Raw genomic sequence first — 18,030 nt, 5'->3', positions numbered from 1 at the left:
GTAACTAGTGTGTGTAGAGTTTTTTTCTCCTCTCAATGTAATAAACCACACACACACACACACACGCTCCTCCTTCTCCCTTACTTAATGTCATTAACAGGTGCCCGTCCAAAATAGCCCCAGAGCAGCGAGGGTTACAGACACAGACATGTTTCAGATAACCCTGGCTGCTCGTCGGGTCATGTGCGAGGGCCACCCTGCAGCTCCCTCCTGTGATTTATACAAGATTTTTGAAACCCCGTCCCGTCCCGATCGTATGGGCTCCTCCGTCTGCGCCGTTTTTTGGACCAACCAGACGTGAGCCCCCTCCCCTGTCGCACCCCTCCCCATCTCCTGCCTCCTCCTCCTCCTCCTACCATACCTTCCTCTCTCTCCCCTCACCGCTCTCTTGCTCCCTTGCTCGCTCCTTCTGATTAAGTTTCAAGCGTCTCTTCCTTCAGAGCTGAGCACCGCACGCCAGTCCAGGTCAGGTTCGATCTTGTTTGCTTTAAAAGTGTTTTGACGAGTGTTTGCTTTTGTCCTCCCCCCTGTGTGTGTGTGTGTTTTTTTTTTTTTTTTTTTTTAAACTGTCCTATTTATAACAATGAGAAAAACAGCAGCAGATGTTTTGTTCAAATTCACCGTGCGTATTATGAAGTTCTACAGGGATGGACCCAGGCTGCACTCGCTCTGTCCTGGAGCGTCTGAGCTAAACCAGTTTGTCAAAATCCATTGGTTAAAGTGTGTAATATGACTAATGTGTGCGATGCTGCGCTGACAGGTCTAGATTAAGCACTCCCATACTAAACCCATCCAGGCCAGTGCAATAAATATTTTAAGCAAAAGTTCCCAGTAACTGTTGGAATGGAAAATCGTGGTTTCGTTGCTTTTGGATGTCAGTTTTGTGGTACTTTTACAATGCTGGGGTGCATCAAGGTGCATGAACTGTAGTAGCTCAGAGTTGGAAGAAGTACTTGATTTTGTTACTTAAGTACAAGTACACATGGCAGTGCAAAAAAAATACTCAATTAAAAGTATAAGTATTGTATGAAAAAGCTACTTAAATAACAGTATTAAGTTAAAAAGTAAGGATTTTGTGCTGATTTGTTGCACAGAAATAACTGTTTATATATTTTCTAGCTATTTTTATTTGTATATTTTAGTTTGCTCGTGTTAAAAATAGCGATACCAATAGTTGTTGTAGCAGAAACAATTATTATTCGACAATTATTCGAGGTAACTTCAGTCACATGTGATTTTTTTTTTCAGCCAGAAAAGCAGAATTAAATGAGTGTTCAGTGTAATTCAGTGTAAATCGATGACAATTACAAGCGCTTTTTATGCATACATTTTAGAGAGATGAACTGTTGCCATAGCGGTTAACAACGCATTCTTTTAAATGACCAAAGTCCTCAAAATGGCGCCTATAAAAGGAAATGAAATCATGAGACTGAACCGTGGAAGTAGATGCAAATCCAAATGGCGCATATTGATGAAGCTTTGCAAATATCTCTCTCTATATATATATTTATCATGTAATTCCTTTTATTTTAGTAAGTGGATTTTACAAAAGCATAATCTCATTTCTTCCTGCAAAGTCTGAACTAGAGACCACAGGATTTTACAGACGTATTGTGGAAGAACTGTGGACCTCAGTATGAAAAAAAAAAAAACCCAAGTCGATCACGGACAATTTGACACGATTGGATCTTGTTTCAGTCAAAATTCAATTAATGGCAAAGCTAGTTGTTATGGTAGCATGTGTAGCTACAAACAAACTTGGGTGGGAGGGTGAGGAGTGGGTGAGAGGGAGGGTGGGTGGAGGCAGAGGAGGGTCCTGTCACCACACACAAACTGAATGAAGAGATCCCTCAGCTGTGGGTCTTGCGTTGGTGCCACTTTTCCTGTTGGACCAACCACAGCCTTATCCCCCCGACCCTCTGTGTGTGATCCGCGTATCAGCCGACTAATTACTCCAGCCCCAGAGGTCAACCCTAAATTATCACTCTTCAAATTTAAACCCGTGTTGGTGGTCAACGCCTACACTGCAAAAAAAACGAGATCAAAACCAGTTCAAGTGACATGATTTCAATATAATTACTTTTATTTGAGTTGCTCCTTTGACAATTTTGCGTTTATTTACTCAATAAACTTGGAATATTTTAGATTTTTATCATATATTTGTTTTAAACTCTTAGTATTCGAAGGTGCGCTGTGTAACTTGACTGGTGGAGGGTCCATCACCTGCTTGTCCTTGTAGAAATTGTAATGCTTTGCCTGGAATGCTCCACAGTATGGCATTAGATAGACAGAGATAGATAGAACTTTACTGGGATTTATTGGTTTTACAGTAGTACGTTCTAAAAATAACCCGCGATAAACAAAATCCGCAGTATCAGCTTTATTTTTTGCAATTATTCTATTTGTTTTTTGCTGTAAAACCCCTCACCACACACTTTATACACTTTTCTCACACAGGCGTTAACATTTCCTCACATTTCTCTCTTGTTTAAACCCTCTCCAATTCAAACCTTCGTAGGCGTCTTTGTCGGTGCAGAACGTTTCATCGACATTGTGGATTTTGTCGGGGAGAAAACAACAGCACTTCAGAGTGAAATAGTGAGACCGAGAAAGGTGAACCGTGATATAGCGAGGGACAACTTTAATGCAAAAAAAGAAGAAGAAAAAAAAAATTCTTACTGTGAGCACAGATCTGACCTGCAACTTTGCCCGATGGCGTCTACCACAGAAGTTTAATGCCATATTGTTGAAGATTACAGACTAAACTTTAATATATTCATGGAGAAAAATGTTGTCTACGTATGTTACATAGTGTAGTTTTTATTATTTGCCAGTAAGGGAAGAATCTCACTTTTGTTCCATCCTCATAACATTGTACTTTGCCATGAAATATTCAAAAGGTAAATTAGCAAATGTTGAACCTGATCATTTCTATTAGTGACTAGACCCAAGAGCTCACTGTTCTACAACACAAATCTGCATTTTAACAATTTATTTTAGCTGTTCCCTTCTGTATTAAACATTATTGTCCTATAGAATGTCATGACGTCATCTGAAACCCCGTTATTTTCCTTCTAAACTATAAACATACGTCCACTACAAACATATGTCGTCTTTTACAGTGTACTCAGACTTCACATGTGTTTGGGAAATGTCTGGAACAACTTCATAAGCCCACAGTGCCAATGCCTGTAGCTGGAAAAGCCAAGCAGAGCCTGAGTTTCCCGGTGGCGGCTGGTACATGTAATGCATCACTGGGAGGTATTTGTGGCGCCCTTATCCCCTCAGATCAAAAGGGATATGTATCTAAAGCCAGAGACAGCGTACCTGTCCCTGTTGTCAGCTCCTCTGGGATAGTGATGATGGGTGGTCCCGGGGCGGAACATAGGGCCTCCTCTGTCACCTTGACCCCACACAAACCCTCCAGGACTGGGCAGTTGTTTTCTCCATCTCGAGCCCTTTCACGTAAACAAACACAGTGTGGCTTATCCGTGCTGTTAGGAGGATGTAGCAGAGTCTTATGCACAAATGCAGAGGCAGTGATGCAGCAAACTAAGTAAATGTTCTGATAAAGAGCGTTTGAAGCTCCAGGTTTCATTTCATCTGTTTGATCTGCTTTGTTTCAGGCACCGGGACAGGAAACAGACGTCGGCTCTGCTCACAAACCCAATTTAGCATTACCCTTTATAAACTGTCCTTTTCAATTCTTCACTACATTTAGAGACTTGATTGTTTTAGCACATCGTCTCTCCAGTGCCCAGCCCTCGGCCTTCTCCGGGCCTGTCACAGATCGGCATGTGGTCCAACTTCTTTGTGCAGCAGGACGAGGATGGGCGCATCGGGGTGGCGGGGGCGGGCACAGCGGGGGGATTGGGGGGTTTGGGGGGTTTGGGGGGGGTAAAGGGCGGCAGGACGCCGAGGCGGGGCCACAAGATGAGCGACAGCATGGAGGGAAAGATCAAACTGGCCTTTTTCGTGGCCATCATCGGGGTGACCCTCACGGTGCTGGGCATGGGCACAGAGTTCTGGGCGGAGCTGTCCCAGCCAAAGACTTTGAGCGGGAACCAGACGTGTCAGATGGCCCACTACGGCCTGTGGAAGGGCTGCATCCGTACACTGTGGGTGTCCGACATCGACCCCGAGAGGACAAGCTGCGGGCCGCCCGAGCTGCCTGGAGGTGAGTCCCCGCCCCCTTGCCCCCCCCCCCCACTCTTCACCATGTGATCACTATAAATATGTCACAGCAAAACAATAACAGGATCATGAGTTGGTCTGAATGGGAACCATGTGATTCAAAGTGATTTATTTATAAATGAACATGAAGTTATTGGATGTGTTTTGCACTGGACAGTAGGAGCTTACAGCTGTGCTGTACTTAGTCAAATTCTGTATCTGTTGGGTTTTATTTATATATTTGAAAGACTTGTGGAATTATAAAAGAGTACAAAGCGGTCGTGTGCAGCAGCTGCATCCTCGTGTATCTAGGTCATCCAATAGATAATGTGAGGATTGAATCTTAAAGGAAGATTGTACTGAGGAACACAGTCAGTGCATTAACACTACATTAAGTATGAATGACCACAACACGTGTTTGAACCATTCTATAGTAATAACATCATGTGTAATGCAGGCACATGCCATGTGGCATCAGACGGCTCTGTGTTCACAGCGCTGTCCGCTCCACAGAGTCTGGAGTTTAATCAAGTGTTTCTAATGCTCAAGTTTTCCCTTCATTAAGTCCTCTGCGCTGGGCTGAGCAGGAGACAGGCAGGTGAAGACTTCCATCTGTGAAAACTGCTCTTTATACATATGTGTCTGCTCTCGGTGACAGTTTAGTGAGACTATGGCACATTTTCCTGATAAACACAACAGACAATGAAGGTAAAACACAGTCTGATCCACAGTCTGATCTCAGCTCCTCTGCCTCAGTTGCACAGATGTGAACACAGTGCAGTCTGGACCACATCATGTGGAATGATGCATCACATTGTTTTTCAGACTCATTTGTCTCCTGTCTGCGTTCTCACTGATCACACACTGTGCAGGATGCTACAGTTGGAGGTGTTGCTATCTCGTGCTGTCAGGCCATCCACACTGTGGTCGTCGCAGACGGCCGTGGGCTCGTCATATTCACAGACAAACAACTGTTTTTCCATAGCAGCTTCTCTGGAGCACATCCTGTTTACTGACCTCTGGCTCTGGTCCTGAGCTCAGTGCGGTCGGCTGATACCAGGCCCGTCCTCCCCGCACCACCGTCCTCTGAGGGATGCACTTGTGATGAGGAGAGAAACACTGCACATGTTACTGCAGAGAGATGGAGCAGGAGGCCATCTTGGAGCACATGAGATTTAGTGGGGGGAAGTCATCAGTGAGCTCTTGTGAAGCCAAGTGGAATCTGACTACTTCACAGTTTTTGTCTAAATATAGAAAGAGGAGATGAGGGACAGAAGGACGGAGGCTTCTCAAACGCTGCATTAGCTGAGCCCAGTGCACACGTCTGCTCACCTCTGGAAGTGTGTGTTTAGTCTGGAGCCCCACTCCAGGACATGAGGGTCTGCGGCTGTATCAGTGTCACTGGCTCATGTTCCTCCATTAGTGTGTCTACTGCACCCTCTCTTCCTCTTTCCCTCCTTCTACCCCCTCTCTTTTCCTCTCCCTATTCCACCCCCCCCCTGTGCTCCTCTCTCCTCCTCTCTCCCTCTCTCTCCCTCCCCTCTTTCCCTTTCTCTCACTCTCTGACCTTCTCTGCATGTCTCGTCCCCTTTCTCTCCCATTCTCTCCCTCTCTTCCCCTCTCTGCTCCTTTCTCTCCTTCTCTCTCCCACCTCTCTCCTCCTCTCCCTCCTCTTTCTCCCCTTCTCTTTCCCTCTTTCCCCTCTCCTCCTCTCTTTCACTCCCTCCCCCTCTTTGCCTTTCTTCCCCCTCTCTATCCCTGTCTCCCCATCTTTTCACCCCCTCTCTCTCCCCCTGTATTTGCCTCTCCCCCCCCACTTCTCTACCCCTCTCCTGCTCTCTTTGCCCCTGTCGCTTCTTCTTTCTCCCCCTCTCCCTCTCTCTTTAGCACACTCCCCCCTCTCTTTCTTCACCATCTTTACCCCTCTCCCCTTCTGTCCCCCTCTCTCTCCACCTCTCTTTACCCCTCTCCTTCTCTTTGCCCCTCTCCCTCCTTTTCTCCCCCTCTCTTCTTTTTTCTCACCTCTCCCCATCTTTCTCCCTCTCTCTCTTTTCACCCCTCTCCCTCCTCTCCCTCTCTTTACCCCCTTCGCCTCTCACTGCCCCTCTCCCCCTCACTCTCCCCCTCCCCCTCTCTCTTTGTCCCTCTCTCTCCCCCCTCTCCCTCCTCTCCTTCTCTTTACCCCCTCTGCCTCTCTCTTTGTCCCTCTCTCTCACCCCTCTCCTTACCCCCTCCCACTCTCTCTGTGCCCCCTCCTCTCTCCCACTCTGTTGGGAGAGCCCTTTCTCCCCCTCTATCCCCATTTCTCTCCCTCTCTCCCCCCCTCTCTGCTCCTCTCCCTTTCTCTTTTTTCCCCTCTCTCCTCTGTCTTTCTGCTTGTTGCTTGTTCTCTTGCTGAGGTGCAATGTCTCTGCTGGGCACCATATGGGCATGTGCGGCCTGTCTCTCTCTGCTCCTCTCTCTTTGCCCCTCTCTCTCTCCCCTCTCTCTCCCCTCTCTCCCCTCTCTCCCCCCTCTCTCCCCCCTCTCTCCCCCTCTCTCCCCTCTCTTGCTGAGGTGCAGTGTCTCTCTGTGGGCACCATCTGGGCATGTGCGGCCTGTCTCTGGGTGCTGCAGCTAAAGCTTCACACTGGGTTATAAATAGGAGTGATGCCTGGAAGGACAGAGTGAGAGAAGCATCGGAGCTTCAGAGTAACCGCAGTCTTCCTCAGGTCTTCGTCTCGTTCTAATCACATCACAATTCAGATTTTCGCTCGATTCCTGTGAACATTTTACGTTTATATAGAGGTCACAGTTCAGTTCGTCTCTGCCTTTGTCTCATTTTGTGATTTCTGTTCCTCTAGAATCAAACTGCACCTATTTCAAGTTCTTCACATCTGGGGAAAACGCGGTCATCTTTAAGAAGACAACAAACAGAAGTAAGATAATGCTCCTGAGCTAAGACACGCCCCCCGCTGAGCGATTACCCGACTCAAAGGGGGAGGGGATAGAGAGAGGGGCGTGGCAAAAGCTCTGACACAAACGGCACTCACAAGACGACACCTGCTCATGCAAAAACAACTATTTAAACAGAAAAACTACTAGGAAATGTCGAAAGATTAAACTTGTGTATCAATTTAATCTGCCTTTTTACATTTTTTTGTTTTGTTTTATTATTGGTTTTATTAATATAGTCAAAGAAACATTGTAGGAGTGTCCTGTTGACCTGTTTGAAATGATCTTTTACTATGGATCACACTTGGACGACTGAGGGATTACACAGACAAATTTATTTATATAGTGAATTTAAAACAACCTGAGCTGAGCAAAGTGCTTTAATACTAAGAAATACCACATCCTCACCTAACGTACTCACTCCTGTCTGCTTTTATGCTGTTAATTTAAATAAAATACCTGTTAATTTATATAAAATACCAAATAATACTACATTCTCAACTAACTCACTCACTCCCTTCTAATTTTATGCTGTTAATTTAAATAAAATACCTGTTAATTTAAATAAAATACCAAAAATATACCATATCCTCAGCTAACTCACTCAATCCCTTCTACTTTTCTGCTGTTCATTTAAATAAAACACCAAGAAATACCACATTCTCTGCTAACTCCATCATTCCATTCACCTTTTCTACTGTTAATTTAACTGAAATACCTGTTCATTTAAATAAAACACCAAGAAATACCACATTCTTTGCTAAGTCACTCACTCCTTTCTCCTTTTATGCTGATAATTTACATAAAATAACAAAAATAATATACATTTTGGACAACTACCGGTAAATGCCTGATCCTCACTACCTGTTGTGCACTTGCCACGCACACACACACACACACACACACACACACACACACACACACATACAGTAATCATACTGTCCACAGAGACCCATGCAGGAGGTTGTTGTACGAGGTTGTTGTACGGGGTTTGCGTACGAGGTTTGCGTACCAGGTTGTTGTACAAGGTTTGTGTACAAGGTTTATGTACGAGGTTTGTGTACGAGGTTGGTGTACGCCGTGGCCCATTACCCCCTCTGCTCTGCCCCTGCGGTAGAGGAATCATAATTCTCAGTTTGATAAATGGGGACGTCATGAGCGCAGCCACAGGGGGCTCTCCGAACATCAGCTGCTTCTGTTAAGTCTCACTTCACGTTCTCGACTCCACAAACACGCATCAACGTGTTTGATCGCATTTTAATTACACTCTGATCATTCTTAGACGGAAGACAATAAAACTGAAAAACAAAAAAACACCAATCCATCTATAGCTTTTTTTAATAGATTTTGCACCGGAATGATATAGCCCTCAGTTTTCATGTTTTTTTTCTGTGGTATTTTCATGACAAAAATACCACAATGTCTATTTTTGTAATGTCCTTGAGCAAGACATTTAACCCGCTCGTGAATGTGACACGCCTGAGAGTGTTTAGGTGCACGATGGCAGCCATGTTTACAAGATATTTGCCCCGGGACAGTTGTGACGACCAAGAAATGATAGTTTTATTGTAAACCCAAGTGGTTATAACAGAAAAACCCAAAATGATGACACCTAGAATGTTACAATACCCTCTCAAACTAAATATTTAAAGTAGAGATGCTCCAAAACCCATAATAAATAAATAAACTGGATTAGGTATCATTCCATCATAAAAATTCAGTCAATATCCTGGTTGTGTCTTTAATTGGATGTAATTTTTTAAATGTTGGCCCAGAATGTCTCATAATGTTTGGACTTTTAATCATGCAAAGAGTTTTTTTTCTTTTTTTTCATTCTTTATTTGTCAGGGACCATGTACAAACTCATTAATCTTACAAAAGAAAAGATGATTTGTACCAGACTTTAGTCCCAGGGCAGGTGAACACACACTAAAACACACATTTCATTACAATTACATAATAAGATCAACAGTTCATCATTAAATTTAGCAGTAAAATACAATAAAATGTCCAGTACATAATGTTTTCTACAGTTCAAACCAGTATAAAAATCATTCTGTGCAGGTTTTTACAGTGAAACAGAACAGAACAAATGAACCAGACTGAATCTAAAATGTAGTTTTTCCAAATACTGTAGTCCAGTTTAGTGGTGATTTGAAAGATTAACACAGTTGAGTCTCGATTGTAATAAGTTAACTGTGTTTTAAAGAAATAGGTTCCATTTTCCTTCCCTATACGACAGATACTTAAAGTCAAAGTAGCAATGTTGGAATCAGAACTGAAAAAGCGGGACTGATGCATTCGCAATATATGGTGGAATAAATGATATATACAGTTGTCCCTCGATATATCGTGGTTCACCTTTTTTTAGTGCAATTTTTCATGGTTTTTTACATCGTCTGAACGTGCATTGTGTCCTGCGTCCTGATTGGCTGTTGGACTGTAGACCATTGTGTTGTGCGTCCTGATTGGCTGTTGGACTGTAGACCATTGTGTTGTGCGTCCTGATTGGCTGTTGGACTGTAGACCATTGTGTCGTGCGTCCTGATTGGCTGTTGGACTGTAGACCGTTGTCCATCAGTCTCCTCCGTGCCGTGTCTCTTGTACAGTACAGAATGTGTTCAGACAAATTTGCATAATTTGTTTTCTCCCCGACAAAACCCACAATGTCGATGAAACTTTCTGCACCGTCAACAAAGGTGCCTACGAAGGTTTGAACTTTGTGTTTAAACAAGAGAGAAATGTGAGAAAATGTTAACGCCTGTGTGAGAAAAGTGTATAAAGTGTGTGGTGAGGAGTTTTACAGCAAAAAACATATAGAAGAATTGTAAAAAAAAAATGTGTAAGTGAGAGGATAAGAGCCTAAAATCATGTACTTTGTGTCAGATCTGAACCTGGCGGCCGCGGTCCTGGCTCTGCTCAGTCTGACCATGATGGTGATGGGCTCCATCTGCATCGGGATGTCCCTGAGCAAAGGAGTGTCCTTCTTCCTCAAACCAGCCGCGTTCTGCTTCATCCTCTCAGGTAGAGCGCCCTCTGTCTAATGTGCACCGCAAAACATATATTTACAAGTTAAACGTCTTGAAAATACCATTATTCACCTGTTTTAGTTTTCCGGTTTCCGGAGCGTCCGTAGGAACCCAAAAACCCCAAAACAGACAAAAAAAAACCTCACCCAGACGCAGGCAGAGCATGCAAACTCCACACAGAACGACCTTTTGAAGTAAAACTAGTATTGTAATTAAGTATATATTTTTAGGTATCCATCCTTTACTCAAGTCAATTTTTCAATTTTACAGTGGATACTTTTTACTTTTACTTCACTACATGTAAGAGCAGTATCTGTACTTTGTACTCCAAAGCATTTCTGAACTGGACTGAAAAGTGAAAGTATTTTTTATATTTCTTTGAGACCTGCTGAAAAGGCTGAAGGTTTATTTTTAACATGTTCTTAATTTGAGCAAAAAATATACAAATAGAAACAGCACAGATCAAAATCACTATATTTGAAGCTTCATTTCATCTCAAAATCTGTGAAAAATACTTTGCTTTTTACTCTTTAAGTACATTTTTAAACGGGTATTTTAATACTTTTACTTAGATTTTTCCATGTGATACTTTGACTTTTATTTAAGTAACAATATTGAGTACTTCTATCACTCCTCTCTTCACAACTATCAGTGCTGGTTGAAGTCCTCGATTTTGTTACTTAAGTAAAAGTACAGATGCAGAGGTCAAAAGTTACTCAAGTTAAAGTATCACATGAAAAAAATGGACTTAAAGCCTTAAGAACTGAGCACATTATAGACCATTATACCTCGCCTAAACTTTTTTATTTTTTTAGCCATAAAAATCATGTTAAAGGAAGTATCAGCTTGTACTTTTGTTTTTTTTCACACAAGTACCTCTATTTCACAAATCCAGTCTTATTTTTCCTTTGCTGCATCAAATAAATGTGTAATACCAGTTTAAGTAGAAGAAAAATATAAAAACAAATGTACTTTTGTGTGACTTTTATGCAAACAAACAATGAAAAAACTAACACTTTAAAATACATAAATGAACAATAATCAGTATTTATAGAAGAGATTAGAGATTGTACTTAGGGTTAGGTTTTTACAGCCCTTCTTATAAAAAAAAAAAGTTTATGCAGCTAAGACAATGATTTTGCCAGATCATACTGTATTTTTTGGAATGTCTATTAAGTAAAAGTATTAAAATACCTGTTTAAAATGATTTAAAGAGTAAAAGGTAAAAGTATTTCACACAAGTGTTAGTTTGTTTAAGTGTAAATGTAATAATATTGATTAAAATGAGAAAATTTTTTAGTTTTTCTTATGAATTTTGTGTATTTAGTCAGGATTTTACTATGAACACGAGAAAAACAACCCAGCAAATCATATGAAAAGTACTTTTTACTTTTCAGTCCTATTCAAACACGTAGCGGAGTAGAAAGTACAGATACTGCTCTCAAATATAGAGAAGGAAAAGTAAAAAGTACCAACTGTAAAATGCACATAAGTAAAGTTCAGATACCTACAAATTCGCCTTAAGTGCAGTATTTTACTAAATGTACTTTGTAGTAGATGTTTAGTTTGTCGTTCTTCTCTCTGATTTCTCTCTTTCTTCTCAGGGGTGCTGGTCCTGCTCTCAGTTCTCATCTTCCACCAGTCCGTCTTGGCGTTACTGTCCAGCGATCACTCCATCCCCACCAGTCACAAGCTGTCCTGGTCCGTGGCGTGCGTGGGGTCGGCCGGAGCCATCCTCATCTTCGCCGGGATCCTCTTCATCCTCCTGTCCCTCCCCTACAGCCCCTGGCAAAAGTGTTTCCCTCATAAAGACAGCGGTGCCACTTAGCGCTCAACAAGTTTAGATTTTGTATTGTCTAAAAGTGAGTGAGAACGTGCACAGTAAACATATATATCCAGCCTCTCTTAAAGCTCCACTGTGTAACCTTTCTGGTCACCTGCTCGTTTCCGTATAGACGTTATTGATTTGCGAGAAACTTATTGCATTTTCTTGATTGCAGAAGTACCTTTAAGAGCCCATATTACGGTGTTTTCTGATCTATGTTGTAATATCGTTTCCTCATCTCAAACACACCTGCAGAAAACACTTCGTTCCACCTCGTGATGTCATCATGTGCTAAAACATTGAAGTGCTCCACTGTGTTTTTAAACTCCACACACCTTCACTAGAATCATTTGGATCATTTCAAACCTGGAATTGACAACGTTTACTGAAAAAAAGGTTAAATGTAGCTGAAAACGTGAAACATTAATATGAAAACTACCTATTCATGACATCACAAGGTGGAACGGAGCATTTTGAGCTTTGGAAATTGAGACAGACTAATAATAAAACGTTACACAAACGTGTGTGATTGGTCAAAACACAACTCCAGGTCGGTTTTTGAGGAGGTAACTCTATTATAACGTGGCTTAAAGCTCAAAAGAATCAATTTTGTGTAATATGGGACCAGTGGCACCACCGAGTTTAATGCCATACTGTGGAACATTGTTGTCAAAAAGCAATAACACCTCAATGGAGACGAGTAGATTGTCTCTCCACCAGAAAAGTTACACAACGCACTTTTAAAATGACTTAAATTCAGGATATTCATCTTGATTTTTTTACGCAGTTTGGACTAGTTTAGATTTGACCGTTTTTGGCGTCAAATTCGACGGTTTCAACACATTTCTGACGAGATAATTTAGCTCGAAATGGAAGGAAAATGGAAATGCCACTGGAAGACGTAACACATCGAAACCAAAACATTCTCAAAACGTGAAATAAGACTAAAAAGCTTGAGTAATTTGACTTTTTCTCGACTGTGCACTGTCTCATTCTGCGTTAAATGTGCCAAGTTCAAACTGTTCTAGGTCTTAATGGAGTAGCAATAGAAGAACGTCTCGTACGAAGTGTATTTCACTCATTTGAACGGATCTACTAATGATCTACTATCCTGCCGTTTACTAATAACAACACACTGCCTATTCAGGACGATGTACATGTATATATTTTGCAAAGGTGCTCAGGAGAAGTCAATTGAAGTAGGTGGTGTTCACTGACTGTTTTGAAGCTGGCGTAGGTTCAAGATGGAGGACGGGGGCCTACGGGAGATTTACGACACGTTAATAAGTCGTAATTAACAGAGAAAATGTCGTAATTAGAGATATTACCCAACGAAAAACCAGAACAAAACGTGAAATCCTCCCGTAGATTTCAGATTTCAGACCCGCTCCTCACCTCAGCATCGCAGATTAAGCTAAAGTCAGTTTAAAAACGAACGCCCGACCTGTTCTTTCTACTCGTGGTGGTACAAAAATGATGCTTGTTGCTGCTCATAACAAGGAGGCAGTGACGTGTGTGTGGTACGCTCACTATTTTAACGGCCCTGCAGCCCTGTGAGCGCCTCTGCTTTCTAAACACTGAGCTATGTGTTTTATGACTGAAATAGATCTAGGCATGCTCACTGCTCTTAGCTCTTGCCTCCTGCTTCACACAAATATTGATGTTTGCAGCACCACACTATGTTTTATAAACTTTTGACAAGTAATAGGCCATTTTGAACTAGTTTTATTTATTACTTGTGTGTTAAAGATGCACTGTGGAACCTTTCTAGTGGAGGTTTTCAGTCCACGAATCTTTTATTTACCACTTTTTATAATAAACATGTAGCGCTTTGCATTAAATTCTACGCGTTTATCCATCTTGAACGGGCTCTTCTGATGATTATTTGCATGTGATTGGTCAAGTTACAGGTCAGATCTGTGGAAAGGAGAGCCTGCGCACAGTAAGAGCGCATGCATTTTGAAGTATTTATCCTTCTGCAACAAAAACATCGAACTGAATCGATGCAAAATGGATGTGTTAAATGCAAAAGAGACAACACGACAACACCCCCCCCCCCCCCCCCCCCCCCGCCGGAAAAGTTACACAGTGCACCTTTATTGTGCGAATGAGTCTTTCTCTTTGATGAATGAAATACCGATGAATGAGCCCATTTTGTAAAGCTTTTGGGGGAACGAACTCGCTTTGTAATCTCATCTTTGTACATAAACGCCGAAAGTGAACATTTGATATCGTTTTGTAGTGTGTCACGAAACTGCTCTGTTTTGCTCGATAATAAAAAAAAACGTTTTCACATTAACCCGTGGCTCGTTACTGCGTTCAAATTTGACATTCACCCATTTTCACCCCTCCGTTACGTGACCACCGTACCCCCCCTCCCACACGTCCGAACCTCCACCGCCGCCGCCGCTCTATAATTAGGCCCCAGCTCATCGCCGTGTGTTTAGTGCAGAGGTGGAGAAACTCTATCCTTGAATTCCAGCTATGTCCCCGTTGGGCCTTCCGTCATCCGCTGTGCCCCTGCGCAGTACTCCGACTCTCCTGGTCTCTACTCTAAAGCTCTGAAAACCAACAACACACATTATTTTACATCTGAGTACACAACAGACCTGCACGATTTGAGAAATACTACATATCCAGTTGTGTTTTTGTTCTGACAAGCTCTGCGTTTGTGATTTATGTTTTAATAAAGCAGTGGTGGAAGGTAATGAAGTACAAGTAGTAAAGTGCAGTACCTACGCAGTATTTTCAGGTGTCTGTACTTTTACTCAAGTCAGTTATACAGGGGATACTTTTTACTTTTTTGAAACTGGACCAAAAAGTAAAACATAGTTGATTTGAGGGGTTATATTTACTGTGTATTTTTGAATGATTTCTATTTCTGTTTGATTTAACACATTTAGTTAAGTCATATAGCGCAGTCTCCATGCAGGTATTATTGCTGAAATATTCCGTAGTATGGCTTTAAAGTTATCTATCTCAGTGGAGGTAAGCAAGTGTCACCGTCAGACCAAGTTACAGGTCAGATCTGTGGTGAGGTGAGTCTATATTTTAGCCATAAAACACCTGTAACTGACTAAATGCAACATGTGGAACGTTGTAACCCGGAGACAAGCAGATGCACAGCCACCATGAAAAGTACGTAATGCACCTTTAAATGTAAAAATGAAATCTACTGCGTTCTTATATAACTAATACTCTTATGTTCAAGTTTGGTTCAGGTTCTGATGATGTAAAGTTGATGTTGTTTAAATCATATTGTGCACCATTATACACTGCACAGCTCTGGACTCATTACAAAAAAGCTGCAGGTGGCTTTACGGGTGCTCTTTATAGGTGCTCTTTACAGGTGCTCTTGAGGAGGCCGCGAAGGACAAGTGCGACCGAGATGTTTATCACAGCTCGAGTGAACACTTTGCTGCACTAAGAACTTTAATGTACAGTTTTATTTGCAGCTGAATAAGCCAGAAAATAAAATAATAATGTCGCTCACAAACATAAGATTCAGTCCAACATGTGGAGACACTGATGTGGTTCTTTTTAAAGCCTAAATGTTACTGTTTGTATCGTCACTGTCCTTGTCTGTTTTTAAAAATGTACCATGAGTTTGGAATAAAGATGAATTGAATTTAATTGAATTATATATAGGCACATTGGCCAGCTATACTTTAATTTATAAGATTTATGATACATTTCCCTAAAAAAATAAAAAAATAAAAAAAATAAATCATTAATTCCTTGGCTCCTTTAGATCCTTAGCCTCCTCAAACCTGGTGCATTCTTTTGAGAAAAATCATTCAGAGGTCGACTGTCTTTATGTTATTGATATTGGTTGTATTTAAATGTGTGCACTCTATTATTGTTATGAATTTTATTATTATTATTATTATTATTATTATTATTATTATTATTATTATTATTATTATTATTATTATTATCATTATTATTTTATTATTTTATTATTTTATTATTTTATATTGTATAAAATTATTATTATTTTATTTATTTTTTCTTTTCTTCTTCCCATTTATATTCTCTATACCTTCCTTTCTCACTCACGAATGACTAGTACTAGCACTCTCTTCTCCCATCTTCAACTTTCCCCCCTCCAAAATCACAGAAATGTCTCACACACACACACACACACCCCCACCCACCCCCGCACACCCCCACCCACACACACACACACACACAACACACACTTGTCACATACAACTGTAAATAGCTGTTATGTTCACAATCTATGTTATGTCTTGGTACGTCTTGTATGTCTTATCAACACTTCCTTCCTTCCGCGTCCTCTTTATTTGCGGGAGTTACTGCAGCCGTACTTTCCACCCAGAGGTCAGAGGTCAACAAACCAGCTCCTGCTCAAGACTAAAGGTGACAGAGCCTTTTCTGTCCATGTCCAGACTATGTCCCAGCCTCCCTCTGTCTGTCAGATCATCTCAGTCGAATACAGTTTAAGACTAGACTGAAAACCCACCTTTCCTCCCTGGCATTTAACACGAGCTCGACAGGATTCCTTGCTGTGTTACTGCTCTTTTAGCTGTATATTTTGTTTTTGTAGACCTATGTGAAGCACTTTGATCAGCTGGAGTTGTTTTTTAAATGTGCTTTATTGATAAAATCAAACTGAAACGACTGCAAAACGTTTTTTTTTACCTTTGCGTATTTCTAAGCCTACACCAAAGCACAATTCTTCAACGTGCAAACCAAGCCCACGGACTCCTTCTCCGAATTCGCACACTGTCCTGATTGAATGGTTATTCCGAGAAGAGACACGCCCACAAAAAACACCGCGTTTGCCCCACTACTGTTACCGCAAATAGCCATGAATGAATGGGCCCCTGAGCCAAAGGCCAGGTACAGGGGCCAAGGCATGTAGGGCCATTCAAACAGGAGTACAGATACTTCAATAGGTTTAAAACACATGTGTCAAATTCAAGGCCCAGGGGCAAAATCTGGCCCGCAATGTCATTTTATGTGGCCGCGACAAGGTAAATTAAAATGTATGACTGCCTTAAAATGTCAGTTTATCAGTAGATAGGCAGTTACACAGTCATATATATATATATTTCTTTACATATATGCAAATTGGCTCTCGATGAAATTGAGTTTGACACCCCTGGTTTAAAATTACTTAAGAGGAAGTAGCCTACAAAGTAATGATCAAAGGTATTGGATATTTGGGGATTCTCATGGGGAACTAGCCCACGTGGAGCTAGTCCAGTACATGGGCCGATCTTTGAGGCTAGCAGAAAGAAGGACAATGCCCCAAAATTTTAAAATGTCTTACTGATGAAAGTGTTGCGTATCAGCTAATTGATTATAATTGAATTTTTATAAATTTCAACTTACCCATGTTGTCTGCCATTTTAGGTGTTTCGACCAATGAGTCCCCAGGGAGCCAGAGCATCTTAAAAAGGTTCCGGGGCAGACAACTGTGCGCTAACAAGGAGGAGTGATCAAATATTTTTAGCTTTTTGTTTATCTAATTGGTTTTCATTGGTTTAAATATTTAGACTGTTTGGTTAGAGCGGACATTTAAAAATACTGTCAGATGTGTGTAAACTTACCTCTGCTGCAGATTGGGCTCAGCTAAATACGGAGGTGCTCTATAAAAGGAGGTACTGCCATATTGATTCTTTGAAAAAAATGTCCTTGTTTTTGTAAATATTGTTGGTGTTTGAATAAATGCACTTGGGTCTGCACTGGACAAACTGTCTCATCTCTGCTCTGTTCCTCATTTAATCGCTAAGGTTGCCATCTGAGTAATTACAAAGGGCAATATATAAAAACAGACAAAGCTGAGAGCTGATTAAGGGTCATAAACTGGTCGTGAATACAGTGAAAACTTCAAATCTGCATGATTATTACAAGTAAAACTGAACCACTCGACTTTTATTCACGCTTACATCCTCAACGGGGCACATTAAATATTCGATATGGGCTTGTTAAGTAGATTTTCAGAAATGTACAGTAAAAAGTACCGTTTAAGGTCATATGGGCCAATCACCTGAAAGCTGTATGGCCGAGAAAAAATGATCTGAGGGCTGCATTTAGCCC

The 18,030-nt window shown here is 41.4% G+C and overlaps 1 protein-coding gene across 1 annotated transcript; it reads left to right on the top strand.

Annotated features, from left to right (window-relative positions):
- Positions 1 to 401: 401 nt before the first annotated feature.
- cacng6b (calcium channel, voltage-dependent, gamma subunit 6b) lies at positions 402 to 14,229 on the top strand. Its single transcript, XM_033981551.2, has 5 exons — positions 402 to 465; positions 3,627 to 4,177; positions 7,017 to 7,091; positions 9,994 to 10,131; positions 11,741 to 14,229. Exons 2-5 carry the CDS (start codon positions 3,796 to 3,798, stop codon positions 11,962 to 11,964), a joined length of 819 nt encoding a protein of 272 aa, XP_033837442.1. The 5' UTR covers positions 402 to 465; positions 3,627 to 3,795; the 3' UTR covers positions 11,965 to 14,229.
- Positions 14,230 to 18,030: the final 3,801 nt, after the last annotated feature.

The sequence above is a fragment of the Periophthalmus magnuspinnatus genome, chromosome 16 (assembly GCF_009829125.3).
Source record: "Periophthalmus magnuspinnatus isolate fPerMag1 chromosome 16, fPerMag1.2.pri, whole genome shotgun sequence".
NCBI classification, from domain to species: Eukaryota; Metazoa; Chordata; class Actinopteri; order Gobiiformes; family Gobiidae; genus Periophthalmus; species Periophthalmus magnuspinnatus.
Note: the sequence above shows the minus strand (reverse complement) of the source record. Positions and strands in the feature narration are given on the sequence as shown.

Coding starts and splice junctions, on each gene's coding strand:
- cacng6b (XM_033981551.2), top strand. CDS start 3,796: ATGTGGTCCAACTTCTTTGTGCAGCAGGACGAGGATGGGCGCATCGGG. Junction 7,092..9,993: donor TAAGAAGACAACAAACAGAA/GTAAGATAATGC, acceptor ACTTTGTGTCAG/ATCTGAACCTGGCGGCCGCG. Junction 10,132..11,740: donor GTTCTGCTTCATCCTCTCAG/GTAGAGCGCCCT, acceptor CTTTCTTCTCAG/GGGTGCTGGTCCTGCTCTCA.